Source organism: Phaeoacremonium minimum (assembly GCF_000392275.1).
Source record: "Phaeoacremonium minimum UCRPA7 unplaced genomic scaffold PA7_03_scaffold_415, whole genome shotgun sequence".
NCBI lineage: Eukaryota > Fungi > Ascomycota > Sordariomycetes > Togniniales > Togniniaceae > Phaeoacremonium > Phaeoacremonium minimum.
In genome coordinates this window covers 75,359-89,799 of record NW_006921317.1, presented here as the reverse complement: position 1 = coordinate 89,799, position 14,441 = coordinate 75,359, and the positions used below count along the sequence as shown (strand labels likewise).

Below are 14,441 nucleotides of genomic sequence, written 5' to 3'. Positions count from 1 at the left end.
AACTGTGTGTGGGTAGGTGACCGAACAAAGCACCTTATTCGGACGCTCATGTCTATCACTTGACTTAGCTTGTTCTGACGCCCTAGCTGCAAAGTATGCATCAATTCGGGAGGCATGGCACTCCTGCCAGTAAGTCAGTTGTTACTCTGGCTGTCTTGATCGCCTGTGATGCTTTTCCGGCCGTGGCTCGGCATCTACGCCGGACACTACTGCATGATGGACTTGTCTTTGCTGGCAACCACAACCTATGACAAAAGCTTACACCGCACTTTGAGCAAACCAAGCCCACTCATTTTCAGTGACATTCCCATCTTTGACTATCTCTTACTGAGGTTTGATGATTTGGGCTCCAGCATTAGCTCGTGCCTTAGTGTGAGACATCATGTGCATCGTCTCTTGCAGACAAATGCTCTTGATTCTATGAGGTTATGTATGCTGTATTTCTTGGCATCTACAGAACTTTTATTTTCCCTTCCTGTCATTGCATGCTTTTTTTTTACCCCCTGTTTGTGAGGGGAATGACCTGGAGAATATCTAAGGTCTATCCATTCTACTCGTAAAAGATGACGCTAGTGATCTCGCCAGCGACGTCTGTATGCGCAAGGAACGACTTCAGCTTGCCCGTCTCGACATCCCGGTCGATGATGACCACCCGCCCGTCGTTCTGGAGCCCCACGCCCAGCAGCGTGCCGGCCTTGTTGATGGAGAACTGCCTCGGGAACATGCCGCCGGAGGGGAACTCCTGGATGGGCGTCAGGTTCCCGGTGGCGTGGTCGACGGAGAAGTTGATGAGCACGTCAGAGGGGATCTGCGTGCTGTTGCTGGGGTCGAAGTTGGGGATCTCGAACGACGCCTCGCCGCGCGATGACACGATCAGATACTTGGAGTCCGGCTGCGTGCCGATCGTGCGTGTGGTTAGCAAGGTGGTGGTGTTGCACTCGGCTCTCCATAGCTTCTGGCGGACGAATAGACGTAAAGGGGGTCAAGGGAAGAAGGGGTGTGATTTCGATACATGGGGTAAGGGGAATGAAGGCTGCTACTCACAGATAGAACAATCTCAGCAGCACCAGCCCCACTTGGGGCCGTCTTGCCTGCGCCATGCGTGCTGCTTTGGTAGACTTGCTTGAAGCCGAGGGTGTCGTCGCCGTTGTAGGCGACCTCGTAGCCGGTGATGTTGTTGGCCAGCTCACTGACGAGGTACATGAAGGTCCTCTTGTCCTCGGTCACGAGGAACGTGGCATGGCGAGGGCCACTGCCAGGGGTGACCTCGAGGGGCTTGACGGCCGTCCACTCGAGGCTGGTCTGGTTGATGCTGAAGATGCGAACCAGGTCGGCCCCCAGGTCCGGCACCAGGAGATACTGCCCAGAGGGGTCGAGGATCGCCTCATGCGGGTGAGGGGCTTCCTGCCGAGACGGGTTTGGCCCGGGGTGGGGAATGGAGAAGGTCTCGGCTTGGACCGGGGCCAGCGAGGCTGGATTGGAGATAGCGTAGGAACTGATCGAGGATCCCGAGCTGCACGGCGCATGACTTGTTAGAAAGGCAAGGTCTTGTTGACTTGGACGATACCCAGACGCCGCCGAAGCAGCCGCAGACCAGTCAGTATCAAGGAGGCTGGCTAGTCAGGAGCTAGAGCCCCCTTGTACGCCTCGGCTGCGTGCGTAGGGGAGGGGAGGAGGTTTGCATAGTCGTTTAAACAGAAGAAGCCACTTACTATTCCGCGAGAGCCAATCCTCTCCCACCCTCACCGTATATCACAGCACTCACAGGGCCTAGGATGGTGGTGACCGTGTCCAGGTGTACCAGAGTTCCGTCGGCGCTGGTCTTGAAGGCAGACAAGCTGCCGTTGGGTGAGCTGAGGCCCTCATCGGTGCAGTAGAGGGTGGAATTGGGGTAGTCCAGGGTCAGCCAAGAGGGATTGGGGGCACAGCCCGTCGTCGAAGCGATGGACTGCAGGCTGGCCGGCGCGCCTCCTGTCGTGGTGGTGGCGTCCGTCAAGTTCAAGGAAGTGATAGTGCCACTGTATGAACTGACATAGAGGAGGGTGGCCGACGACGCATGTGGAAGCGCCGTGGCCACGACCCCTGCTGCTGCTAAGAAGTCCCTGAACATTGTATTGGCCTGGAAAAACTGGAATATTTGGTCTCCTCTGCAAACGAGTGTGCTGCTGGTGACGACGACAAGAAGGAGACAAAAACTGGTGAGAATAGCAGCGGAGGTGGCCAAAGGGCTCTTCGTCCTTCTCCCACTCGAGGGGCCACTGCTGCCCATCTTAACTGAGGACCCCATAACACAAGCCGAATAAAGGGCAAACAGAGGGCAATTGTTCGCCTCTTCCCGAGTCAGAGTCCCGATCTACGAGGTGCCCTCGGAGTGGGCTCGATGGGTTCCAGTCTTCCTAATCGGGCAACGGATCAATGGGAGACGACCATCTGCCAATTTATCCGGCGCGGGCTTCCCTGTCAATCGAGGGATGGCTTGCAGCTCAACGGTGCATCAAACGCCGGGACTTGTCGATGCCAAGCAATACTGGGTGGAGGAGTCCCAGCGACTAACAGTAATCGAGTAGAGGTTGCGAATGTTGTCCGACTCTTCACTCTGCTCTTCTCTGAACGAGTGTCAAAGTCCGCCAGACCAGACCGCCGCCCTGCTCGCAAAGATGAAGACTAAGTTGAGTAGAGAAGTCCAAGCCTCGCCGAACCCTGAGCAACGCTACCTGCATCCCCTGACCACTGGCAAGGGCCTGTGGGGTAATGCAGTTACCGAGATCGATCCGAACCGGTGAGCGCCAGTTAACGACGTCGAGCCTGATGCAGTACCTACGTTAACGTAGACTAGCTAGCGCGCAGCTGGTCCTGTGAGATGTGAGACGGCTGGTAGCACCGTTTGAGCCCTGTAAGCTGGGGCCGCCTGGCGCCGGTTAGAATTGTCCCTCCACTGATTTTCCTCGCGTGCGGAGAAGCGAGTGGAGAAGGCAAGCAGCCGTTGCATGGCATGAGTCGCTCAGTTGCTGTCGACACGCATGTCCAGAGTCTTGGCAACTCTGGTAGTTGCAGGACGGCTTCACGTAACAGAACGAGCAGAGCCTTGGGCCAACTAAATTGCGAGAGGACTGAGCGGGGTCTGAAACTCAGGTAGCGACTTTGGATTTGCGCAACGACACGATGCAGATGGGATACGCGACATGAGAGCCCCCATGTTTGTGAGTCAGCTAAGAGTGCTAGTTGTTAGTGTACTTGCGGAGTTGTACATACAGCTTTGCGAACCACGGTCTTCGCCCTCCCCAATTTGGCGATTAATCTATCTTACCTCCAATCAGATACTACGGATGACCTATTCTGCACACTGCTCAACCACATATGCCAGTGGTAATGTGCCTCAACCGCACGCCGGACCAGTGCTCTCGCTACCCGCCGGCCCCCCAAGAGATCAGCATTGATAATTCATAAAGGCCAATGTGTGATCGTATCCACCTGTAGAGTGATTATGCTCATCCATTTGGTACGGCGGCCGGTATCAGACACCTAGCTCACGGAGTTGATGCTAGACGAAGCAAGTCTTCTCATGGAGAGGAATTCCCTGTGGGTGTCTTGCAATGCACTATAACAAAGTCAAGGCTTTCTTCTCCGTCAAGGTCATAGACTGCAGTGGTTAGTTTGATGTTCTGCCCTGCGCATTTTCACAACCGTGTTGGAGAAGTAGATATAAGAGGCGTTTTAAGCCTCTAGACTGTGCCCCTGCCTTGCAGACGGCGACTGCAGCTAAGCATCTTGCTGAGACATTACTGCTGAAGGAGATCGCACAATGCTACGTCTTTGAAATCATCCAGCTAGTGGCTGGCGACGCGCAGTTTCTCTCGCTGCGATATCTCGTGTGGGATGTGTCCCGGCACTCGTACCCAGCGCGGGCTGCCTGCCGTGAGGATATCTCACGATTTCGGCAATGTTGAATGAATCACATTCCCCTTTTCAGAATGCAGCGGCCCATACCAAGACACAAGTGGTCTGGAGTGCAGTTCATTACCTCTTTTGTGATCTCTGGGAGACCAAGATGGACAAGTCTCCAGCCTCATTCAGCGCCTCCCAGCCATGATGTCGACATCGTGACAGAAGCACGATGTCACCTCAATGATGAGGAGTGCTCCATTCAGTATCATATACTTGAGCAATCTCGGGATTTCAATCGTCTGAGAACCTCGACGACTAAAGACGTTGAGAGCCCAAATTCTGTGACATTCGATTGGTTCGTGCTAGAACCCAAAGTTCTGAAATGCTGGTTTGACACGTTACAAGGGAGCAAAGCTTACATGGCCCCTTTGGCGACAATATGGTGTGGTGTAGATGCATGCCAAGCATCGACAGCTACGAGATTTATGTTGCGGATATGCCGGCGTTTTAATCTTCTGAGGTGATCTTGGGGTAAATTATCATGACAAAACTACTCGACCAGTTTTGCGGAGTAGTGGTCGAGGTGATGATGGTCATTGACGCAGGCACGACGATGACCACTTAAGCCTCTGCCGAGTGGCAGGAAACGATGCGGCCAATCATGAAGGAAGTTGGGTCTCCTTCCAACCTCTTTGAGGCCCTAGTACCTATTATCAGAGGCGGCTTGAACATATCGTCGAGAGTGCGATGTGGTTACATTTGGAGGCTGATGCAGCATGATACAGTCTACTTTTCCATATTGAGACGATGCTACACCCCACAATCCACTGGCTACAGTGACACGATGTTGCTCGTGGTATATTTGACCGCCATATCTATAGAATGTCCCTCTTGCTATTTGGTTTCTGCAACTAAAACTGCAGCAGGGAACGAGATCTCCTTTGAGCACACCTTGACTCAAGTTTTCGTATTTTCACTGCCTGAATCGCTGGACGACCGTGCGCAAGGAGGTATTCCACGGTTGAGAGAGTTGGAGATCCGCCGGCTGTAAACGGTCTGCGGACCGTTGAGAGGATCCTGAGTGCTCCTTCAGAAGTGATGTCACGATATTATTGTTGCACTATTGCTGGCGAAGAGACGGCATGGACTGAGGTCTCCATCGGAACTTTATCTGTTGTCCGTATGATAGTCTTGGGTTGTTGGGCTCCTTGAAGTCTATGGAGCTTGAGTTGTGGGCGAGGTGTCGATATCGGCCAACAGTTTAGCCCCAGAAGCACTTCGGCGTAACCGCAATCAGAAGAACTGCAGCTGGGCTTTCGTCGTGGATGAGGCAAAGTAGTACTATTGTGTGGAAAGATATCTCTTGGGATTCCACGCTCTTCATACAGGGCGGATCGTCAACAGATCGATACTGCTCCTTGGCCTATTCCTGCTGTTCCAGGGATCGGATTTCCATGGACGGAATTCCGAGAACCCATGCGCAAACCGAGATGACGTTCTCTTTTGCCTTTTTAAAATCATGAGATCTTATTCTTTCATTATCGGACTCCCAAGTCATCTCCGTGAACTTGGCACCAAAATCTTGTGGTTGCCCATCATCTCCCATAACAAGCTTCATTTTGACCTCTGCTATTGGGTACCCAGTCCAGCTTCTGGTCATATGCACCGTAGCGTTGCCTTCGGCATCCGGTCCGTCCGTGAACACAAACCACTTATCTTCTTGCTGCCTAGGCAAGTATCCGGTAAGTAGGTTGCTGACAGCGTCCTCGGGAAGAGCGAACTCCCAAGGTGTTGTCACCGGCATAGAAAATGTTCCTGACTTCCAGTCTCCACGGTTGGCTCTGGCTTCCTGTGGCGCACCTCGTTTGCCGAAAGTTGCCCAGTGGCGTAAAGCCTTGATGTTTACTCCTTCCATTTTTGAGGCTCACAGTAGACGCAGGTGTGATGTTTGGAGACGAAGGCGCAGGATTGTCGAAATCGAAATACTCCTCGAGTTCACTAAGCTGGGCCTGTGGCTGAGCGAGTCGAAGATGAGCAATAGGTGCGGCAAGGTTCTGAGGCTGAGCACGAACGAAATGGGAGGGTGGACGACCAAATAGAGTTCAAGTTCGAGAACCTGTTGAATCGAAGGTCTGAAGTTGTTAATAATTAAAAATCCAAGTGAGGGTGATGTATCTATCGGGGGAGCTGGAAGGCCTTATATATAAAGCTCGAAGCTAGGCAGAAACGCCAGTCACCTCTTGCACAACCTGGTGGAAATTCTTAGGGCCAAAGGAACAACAAGCTAACCCAACTCAGCCCCAGAGATGACCTAGAGATATAAAAGATGTTCAAGACCATAAAACGCCTCAAGGCTGAGGATGGTCCCTGAAAACATACATTTCAATATCTGTGAGTCGTGTCAGCATCATTTAAGAGCTATATGGAGCAATAATGTATTTGAAGAACGATCTTTCGCATCCATCAACACCCACGCTGACTCACCTGAAAAGATACCTAGGTACCTAGGTAGTCTAATAGAGTTACTGCTGTCTTGATTATAGGCGTCCTATTGCGTTGTAGTAAACCATCCGAAGCGATAAATGAGATGCCTTTGCAGTACCAAGTCTCCAGACTACCAAATCCTGCAAGTGATTGGCCAAGACCATGACCTGCCACTGGTGAATCTGGCTCAACCACGCTGATGATGACAGCACTGTCTACTGCGACTTCTCTTGAGCCCCCAATATTAGAAAGATTGACTGTCCTCCTGATATCCTTTGATTGTGACAGAAGGTAACGGTTCTTGAGGCTGATCACTCGGCCGATAAGATATTCCGTCAGAGTGCCGTGCAAGTGGAACAGGGGTCCTTTCAGCCAGGACAGGTGCACTACCGGCTAGCGCCCCTGGCCCAGCTAGGGCTTGGCAACCCAAGCTAAAGGGATGAATGACGCGCTGCTAGAAGCCAGACGCGCCCTCTTTATTTGTATGCAAAGTTGGCCAAGGGATGAATTGCGACAACGACACAAAGTCGCCAACGGACTGTCTCATTTGAGCTCCACTTGCACACATTGGGACCTGTCGCATGTGAAGCATCTTGCTGAGCAATTGAAAGAGCCTCTGAGGCTGCGAAGCTGGTTACAAAGGACTTCCAAAGACACTGGATCCTGGCTGCGTCAACCGGGGAAAACAGGTGGCCACGATGGCATCCTCTTATCCATCCTCCTCCTCTAGAAGGGCGTCGACAAACCAAAACAAAGACACGGATGCCGACCTACTGCAGTCACTAAATCAGCTCTCCCTTTCTACATCGTCTCCAGCAAAATCGCCCCGCTCACCCAAGCCAGGTGGCCCCTTCAAACCTTCTCTCAGTCGCTCCCCAAGCTCTCTCAGCATCAGATCCAACCCTCCCCGAAGCCCTCTCAGCGGGCCCTCATCCTCAAATGGACGCGACTCTCGTTCCGCTACTCCGACTTTGCTCAGGAAAGCTTCCTTGAATTCACTTCACTCTCATTCTGTGAACGGCGTTGCGCCCCCGCGGCGAGCCAGTTCTGTCAACATGCGATCGCCTTCGATGTCAAGATCGCCGCTTCGCAGCATCTCTCCCGACCCCCCAGAGAAGCCGCAAGTCACCGCGGCCACGGTTGCGAGTGCGCACTTCAAAGCGGAGCTGGAACTGCACCACGGAACGGGTTCCGGGGCAACAGCCGAAACGGTAGTCATCCTCCACGACTCCTGCTACGGGCATCGATATTCCCGCCCGCGCACCTCTCGAGCGGCGCTGAGCACCATAGTCGAGCGGCCTGAGAGAATAAGGGCTAGTGTACTAGGCTTGGCTACGGCATATGTGCGTCTAGGGGAGCGTCATGCGGATGGCGCCGTTCAACCACACCCGAAGCTCGATGTCGCGTCACTGCCGTCGATACCTTTTAGAATCCATAAGACCACGAGAAGATTGCCCCTCATGTCGGCGACAATAACGAATGTTCACGGGACGAAGTGGATGGAGGAGCTCAAGATCATGTGTGACTCAGCAGAAGCCAAGTTAGCCATGAACGGCAAGGAACTACAACGACCAGAGATCAATCGTGGACCAGACCATGAGGCGCCTAAGAAGCTACATGAGGGAGACCTCTACCTCTGTGCGGAGTCACTTGAGGCACTTGAGGGTGCACTAGGGGCTGTATGTGAGGCAGTCGATTCTGTGTTTGTGAACAATGGGCCGAAGCGGGCTTTCGTCGCTATCCGACCGCCAGGACATCACTGTTCGGCATCGTATCCTTCAGGTTTCTGCTGGCTCAACAATGTTCACGTGGGCATCATGCATGGCATTTTGAGCCACGGCCTAACTCATGCGGCTATCATCGACTTCGATTTGCACCACGGCGACGGTTCGCAATCTATCGCTTGGCAACATAATTCGCGGGGCGTTGGGCTCTCGAAAAACGCAGCATGGTGGAAGAAGACGTCTATTGGATATTTTAGTCTGCATGATATCAACTCCTACCCCTGCGAGATGGGTGACGAGGAAAAGGTCAAGAACGCCAGTCTCTGCATCGACAATGCTCATGGTCAAAACATATGGAATGTCCATCTTGAGTCGTGGAAGTCAGAGGCTGAGTTCTGGAAACTTTACGAAAACAAATACTCCGTCTTGCTGGAGAAGACGCGCAAGTTCCTCAAAGAGCAGACGGAGCGCCTTCGAGCTGCGAACCAGAACGCCAAAGCCGCCATTTTCTTCTCAGCAGGCTTCGATGCTAGCGAATGGGAAAGCTCAGGCATGCAGCGACATAAGGTGAACGTCCCCACCGAGTTCTATGCTCGCATTGCTCGTGATGTGACGAAGATAGCTGAGGAGGAAGGTACCAGCGTGGAGGGACGTATCATAAGCGTTCTCGAAGGTGGATATAGTGACCGTGCGTTGACCTCAGGAGTACTCAGCCATCTTAGTGGATTAGCTGGTGGCGACCCAGTGACCAGCGAGGAAGCATACAACGGTCTAGGCTTCCAGATGGGCCAGAGGATTGGCTCAGTACACACGAGGACGGAGTCAGTGGACCGAAAAGCCAAGAGGCATCCATACGAGCCATCCTGGTGGGCAATATCTGAGTTGGAACGTTTGGAGAGTGCAGGTCTTCCAGTAGAAAACGAACCCAAGAAACCTCGAAACTTCGCTCCACCGACATATTCGTCGCCAACTCAGTCTTCCTCTGCAAAAGTCGTTGTAGCACCGAAAGTTCGACGGAGTGTTTCAGGACTGGGCAGTGGCTCGCCTATAGCCATTTCTCGACCTCCTTCTCCACCGCCTCCAGAGGTACCATGGACTGTCGCAGCTCATGAGCTGTGCAACCTTCTTGTGCCAACTGATCGCACCACTGCCAGTTGCCAACCAGAAGACTTGTCCGCGGAAGCAACTCGTGTGCGACGCGAGAAACAATCGGCCTTAGTAGGAGAGTCGTCAGCAAGCAATACTGTTGCTGCTGTTGCTACTCCTACGAGATCGAGAATGGCGTTAAGAGAGCGCAAACCAGCGAAGACAATCGCTGAAGAGGACGAGAAACCGGATAAGAACAGACGGAAGACTGTCGCCGGCACGCCACTACTCCCAACTGAAAAGGTATGTTATATCTGGCTTTCATTCCATATAAAGTTGCAGCTGGATTCTAATGTGCACAGACATTATCACGGAGCTCGACTCCAGTTCCAGGTCCGCGACTACCCCCCAGACAGTCAGGTAGACGTCTTAGTGCCGCGTCGACCATTGTGTCCGAAACTCCTGACTTAAGAGACCTCTCTGCTGGACCAACGAACGGTTCAGGTTCTGAGAGCTCCATAAATGTCAGGCCAGGATCATCCATGAGTGTCAAAACTACCACTGGTGCTCCTCTCGCTGTAAAGAAGACGAGACCAGCCAATCCTATTAAGAAAGAGGCGACAAAGGCGGTTCCCAGAACAAAGAAAGCTCCTATCACGACGGGTCGGAACGCTCCGGCCTCGACGAGTTCCGCGAGCTCCACTGCGTCTGCAAAACAGGGCGCCGGGCCTTCCACGACTAAGTCTGGTGATGACATGGACAAGCTCACAAGCGGCATGAAAAAGATAAAAATTAACCTCGTGACCAAAGCACAGCGCGAGGCACGCGAACGAGAGGCAGGAGGCAAGGTGACGAAAGGAAGATCTTCGAGATCGGCGTCTCCTATGAAAGTAGATGTGCCCCCTACGCCAACCATCCCAGAGGCATACAGACCTACTGCCTCAGCTCAGATGCCACCGCCGACAGTGGAAACAAATGAGGGACAACCCGTGACTCCAACATTACAGGCAGTGGCTCCAGACCAATATGTCCTACCGGCACCACCTGTCGCGAGCGGGCCCGTCACTCCGAGCCACGAGCAACCGCCAGCGCTTTCGCCGATGACCGCGCAGCGTGTTCCTCTACCTCCAAGCTCGCCAGTACAGGCTCCAGAACCGGCACCCCAACCTGCACCAGACATGTTCATATCCTACCAGCCCGAAGGTCCGGCTCCTGCAACCATCCCCCAGCAAGAGCCCCTGAAATGGCTGCCGCCAAATACGGCCACCCCCATGTCGACTCCGAGTCCAATGAAACGGACAGATCTACCAGTATTCACCGCGACTTCTGCCATACCCTTTGCGGTTCGCTCCGCGGAAGGCGGTGCTTCCACTCCTAAGCTTGAACCGACCGTCAAGCCTGAGTCGAAGTCGTCTAGTTCTATCTGGGAGGTGCCAGAGACTCCTCAGAAGTGAAGCTCACAATGCGCTTGCGCGTTATGTAATTCTTAGTTGGTCAACAGCCTGAAAGATATCTGGCGACGACTTGGCTGTAATGTGTGTTATTGATAGCCAGACAGAGGACCTTGATGCCGCAAGGCTTGGAAAGCAAGGTCACGTTCAGTTTAATGTTGTTTCTGCGTTGTACATTTTTGACAACACGATACCCCTGGTCGCCTTTTTAATGCTGCTAGAGTGTTGGGGATACCAAGATATCGAATTCTTTGCAATAAAACTTATTTTCACAGAGTAACCATGTTGAGCATTCACACGAAACAGTGACCTATATAAATACACATCCTTGGTCGACGTCGCTTTCAGATCGAGGTGCTCTACATGGGTAAAACCAGAATGTAGGTGTATTGAGAGGTCTCTTGATGTTATATCACTGCCAGACTAGAGCTCTACTACGTAGTGACATCTCAAGCTTAGAGCAACTCGCAATTGTAAAAGCTATATAGTCATATAAGACGTACTCTCGAAAGCAAAAAAAGAATATGGAAACAAAAAGTGAAGTGTCTAGGAACAAAAAGGCGAGGGGCTTTGTCGGGATTCGAACCCGAGACCTCTTACATTCTTGACACATTTTTGATGTGTGGGAGGAAATTCCCGAAGCAAGAATCATACCACTAGACCACAAAGCCGGTCGAGATCTGATTCGACGACGCCAAAATTGAGCTTATGCAATATTGAAGAGTGCCCCACTTAGCCAGAACATCTAAGATTAAGTGAAGTGCCCGCACTTGACACTTCTCGTTCTATATAAGTAACAACTAATATTTGCATGATGATCGCAGATTTGAAAATGATTAGCCTAGATGTATACCTGTGGTCTATCCACTAGATATATGCCAGCTTTTTTCTTAGCCTTCCGGTCTCAAAACCAGTTTCAAAGTGCTGTAAAGATATGAAGTGCATTCCGCCAGTCACATCACTTGTAGATGACAAGGCAATTGCAGGCGTCTGACTTCCTGCATCTCAGCCGCACGAGAAATAAAGTTGACCAGTTTCAACATTGTGGTCCAAGTCTGGCCAGCTAGAATAATACATCCAGTGTTGATGCCCCTAATGGATGAGAACGATCAGGCACGCCATACGAGGATCTGGGATAAATCAAAAACTATGGCAGAAAGAAACCCTTGAACGCGAAAACACTGGAAGGGTCTGGAGAATGCAGCCTTTCGTCCACTGCCGCGCAAGGTAGTAGTCCAAGTCATGGTGGACCCTTCATTGCTGATTTTACGATAGGAGGTGTCGCCTGCTCCTCCGAGGTACCGTCTTCTTCTACTACAGCAACTTCGAGACCGAGTCAACCCCCTACAGCTCCTGCAGATTCCCGCCCTATGACAGAACAATCTATCTCGGCATTGGAAGACCGCTCGATTGAGAAAAAAGCCAAGTCTGCTGGAACAGCTCCATCGGAAACCGCTGGAGTTTGTGATCTTGTAGACAGAGTTAATCATGACGCTTCTCTGTAGGATACTGCATATGAAGCCCTTAGAACCGAAAAATCTAAGCTAGTTAGTCAGAATGAGGACCTTCTTACACGTGTGTTGAGACAAGGTGAGCTCCTGCCTTCATCCGTTACGTTTTTGTATTCTAACATAAATCATCGTAGCCCGATTGAAGCGATCGACATCCCCCAGCAAGACAGATGATCATGCTCAGGTGGCATATGAAATCCCTAAGGGTGACGCTGCTGCCCGCCGACAGAAGATGGAGTGTATAATAGAGCTAGGTTTACAACATGTGGAGGATAAGAAAGTGGCCACCATCAGACGCTGACGAGACAGCCTGGACCTGTACGGACAGGGTCTGTCGCTTGGTCGTCAAATGGCAAGCTCGCGTATATCTCTGGCTGGTCTACAGTGATTGTTTGGGATTCATCTACAGGACAGCATCAGATTCTTCCCGACCTCTCATCTCTACCGGATAATCGTCACATAACGCCGTCATTTACCTGGTCACAGGATAACAGACTTGTGGTAGGAATAAGCCGCGGTACAATCATGCATACTCCTATATATATCAGCCTCAGACTTTCTAGCAGAACAATCCACGGGAACATCAGGCATAAACAGAGAGAGTTTACCAAAATAACCAATTCGAAGTTCTGCCGTGCTTGAGCTATTGACAGCCACCAGGAATATACTAGGTAACCCAGGGCTATCACACACGCATCCTGTCAGGGATAGTGCTGTGTTAGGTTAGTACATGCAATAGCAAGTATTGAATAAATGAGATTCTTACTGTAGAATACCAGGCCTGCAACAGGGAAGATAGAGATAACTAGCAATTCCACAATCCTGAGCTCTTAAATTACAGGGTTAGTTGATTCTCTACACTGTATGTATTTGCCAGACTTACGCATTGGAGCGAGAACAGACTATATATATATATTAACAGTATAGGAAGGTATTGGGGTTGAGGTGTGTAGGATAGTAAGTTGAATACTAATAACTAAGGAATAAGGGCGTTTTTCTTTAGTGGCTATGCGAGAGTAGTAAGTAAATATTAGACTTGATAGATATATAAGCAATTTCTCTTCTGCTGTTGGGACTCTTTAAATAACCTTCACATCCTGGACTTCACGTCGCTGTCTTGTCTCGAATCCTCTGTGTTGGTCCAGCTTTGAAGGAGAACTTTTATTGGCTGGACCCTGGGCGAAAGTTTGGGAACGTCAACCTACTAGAGGTTCGTAACAGGGATTACAAAGTTAACAACCAACACCTAAAAGATAACCAACTGTAGGTAGGTAAGGCAGAATTACCCAAGTGAAACCAGTTTGCCCACTTTTACCAGGCAGAGTTCAGTCAACTTCTCGCATCTTCTATACTAAGGGGTTCTAAACGCCATTTATTTTATATGAAATTCTACATAATATAACCTACAAGATGATTTCTGAAATATTAATAGAACCACCGGTTTTCAGCAGTTAACTATCTCACCGCTAGAAAGCACCCGAGCTCCGTTGTCTAGAAGCTTCTGGGGCGGCCGTTGCCAGTTAAGGACCTTATCACCCCTAGCCCACGCATCTCGCCGCCTCTCATAAAAATTATCCACGGTCGAATAGACTGGCTGCCCATGTGCATCTTTTAGGCAAATGGTCTTCTGCGGGGGCTTGGGCATGGCCGGCAAGTCAATGGCCCTTGGAACATCACCTAAACAGACTCCTGCCCTTTGATCCTGCCACTCTTGCAACATAAGCTGATATGACGCAACTGGATGGTCTAGCTTTACCTCCGGATGCTTCACCCACTTTGACGTAAGGCTGTTAAGGTTCTGGTCTTCGTGAGGTATATCCCGGAGACTATAATCTTGAGTAATAATCTCGTAGGTGGTGAATATAACGCCTTTGATATCGTTCCGGTCCTCGACGTACTCCTCACCCTCTGTAGATGAAGGGCAATCCATGCGAGCCGCAAAGTTGAAGTCAAAGAGCATGATAGAGTCTGTTGACTCATCAATCAGGAGGTTTCTTGGGGCAATGTCTTGGTGCGTGATGCCATATTCAAGGTTCAAGTCATCCACGACCTTGATAAGCTGTCGGAGCCACTCCAGCTTGAAAACGCGCGACCTGTTCTCCTCCAGATTACCGCCAGGCATATAGACATTAGTGAATCCGACTACCCGACCCTCGAGCTCGTCAACGACCACCCGGTCAAAGGGAACAATATTTGGGTGGCGTGGAAGGCGCATCCACAAATTCATCTCCTTCCAGGACACTTGTGCATACTGCCACAAGAAGTAGTATTTAAAGATAACCTGCCCAAGAGTCAGCTTC

At 51.1% G+C, this 14,441-nt stretch overlaps 2 protein-coding genes across 2 annotated transcripts; one reads left to right on the top strand and one right to left on the bottom strand.

Annotated features, from left to right (window-relative positions):
* Positions 1 to 550: 550 nt before the first annotated feature.
* UCRPA7_5526 (putative 3-carboxymuconate cyclase protein) lies at positions 551 to 2,110 on the bottom strand (the record flags this gene model as incomplete). The annotated part of the gene is made up of 3 exons (XM_007918073.1): positions 551 to 955; positions 1,045 to 1,472; positions 1,747 to 2,110. The coding sequence occupies 3 exons, from the start codon at positions 2,108 to 2,110 to the stop codon at positions 551 to 553; spliced, it is 1,197 nt and encodes a 398-aa protein (XP_007916264.1).
* Positions 2,111 to 7,829: 5,719 nt separating this feature from the next.
* On the top strand, positions 7,830 to 8,823 carry UCRPA7_5525 (putative histone deacetylase hos3 protein; the record flags this gene model as incomplete). The annotated part of the gene is made up of 2 exons (XM_007918072.1): positions 7,830 to 8,727; positions 8,816 to 8,823. 2 exons carry the CDS (start codon positions 7,830 to 7,832, stop codon positions 8,821 to 8,823), a joined length of 906 nt encoding a protein of 301 aa, XP_007916263.1.
* Positions 8,824 to 14,441: the final 5,618 nt, after the last annotated feature.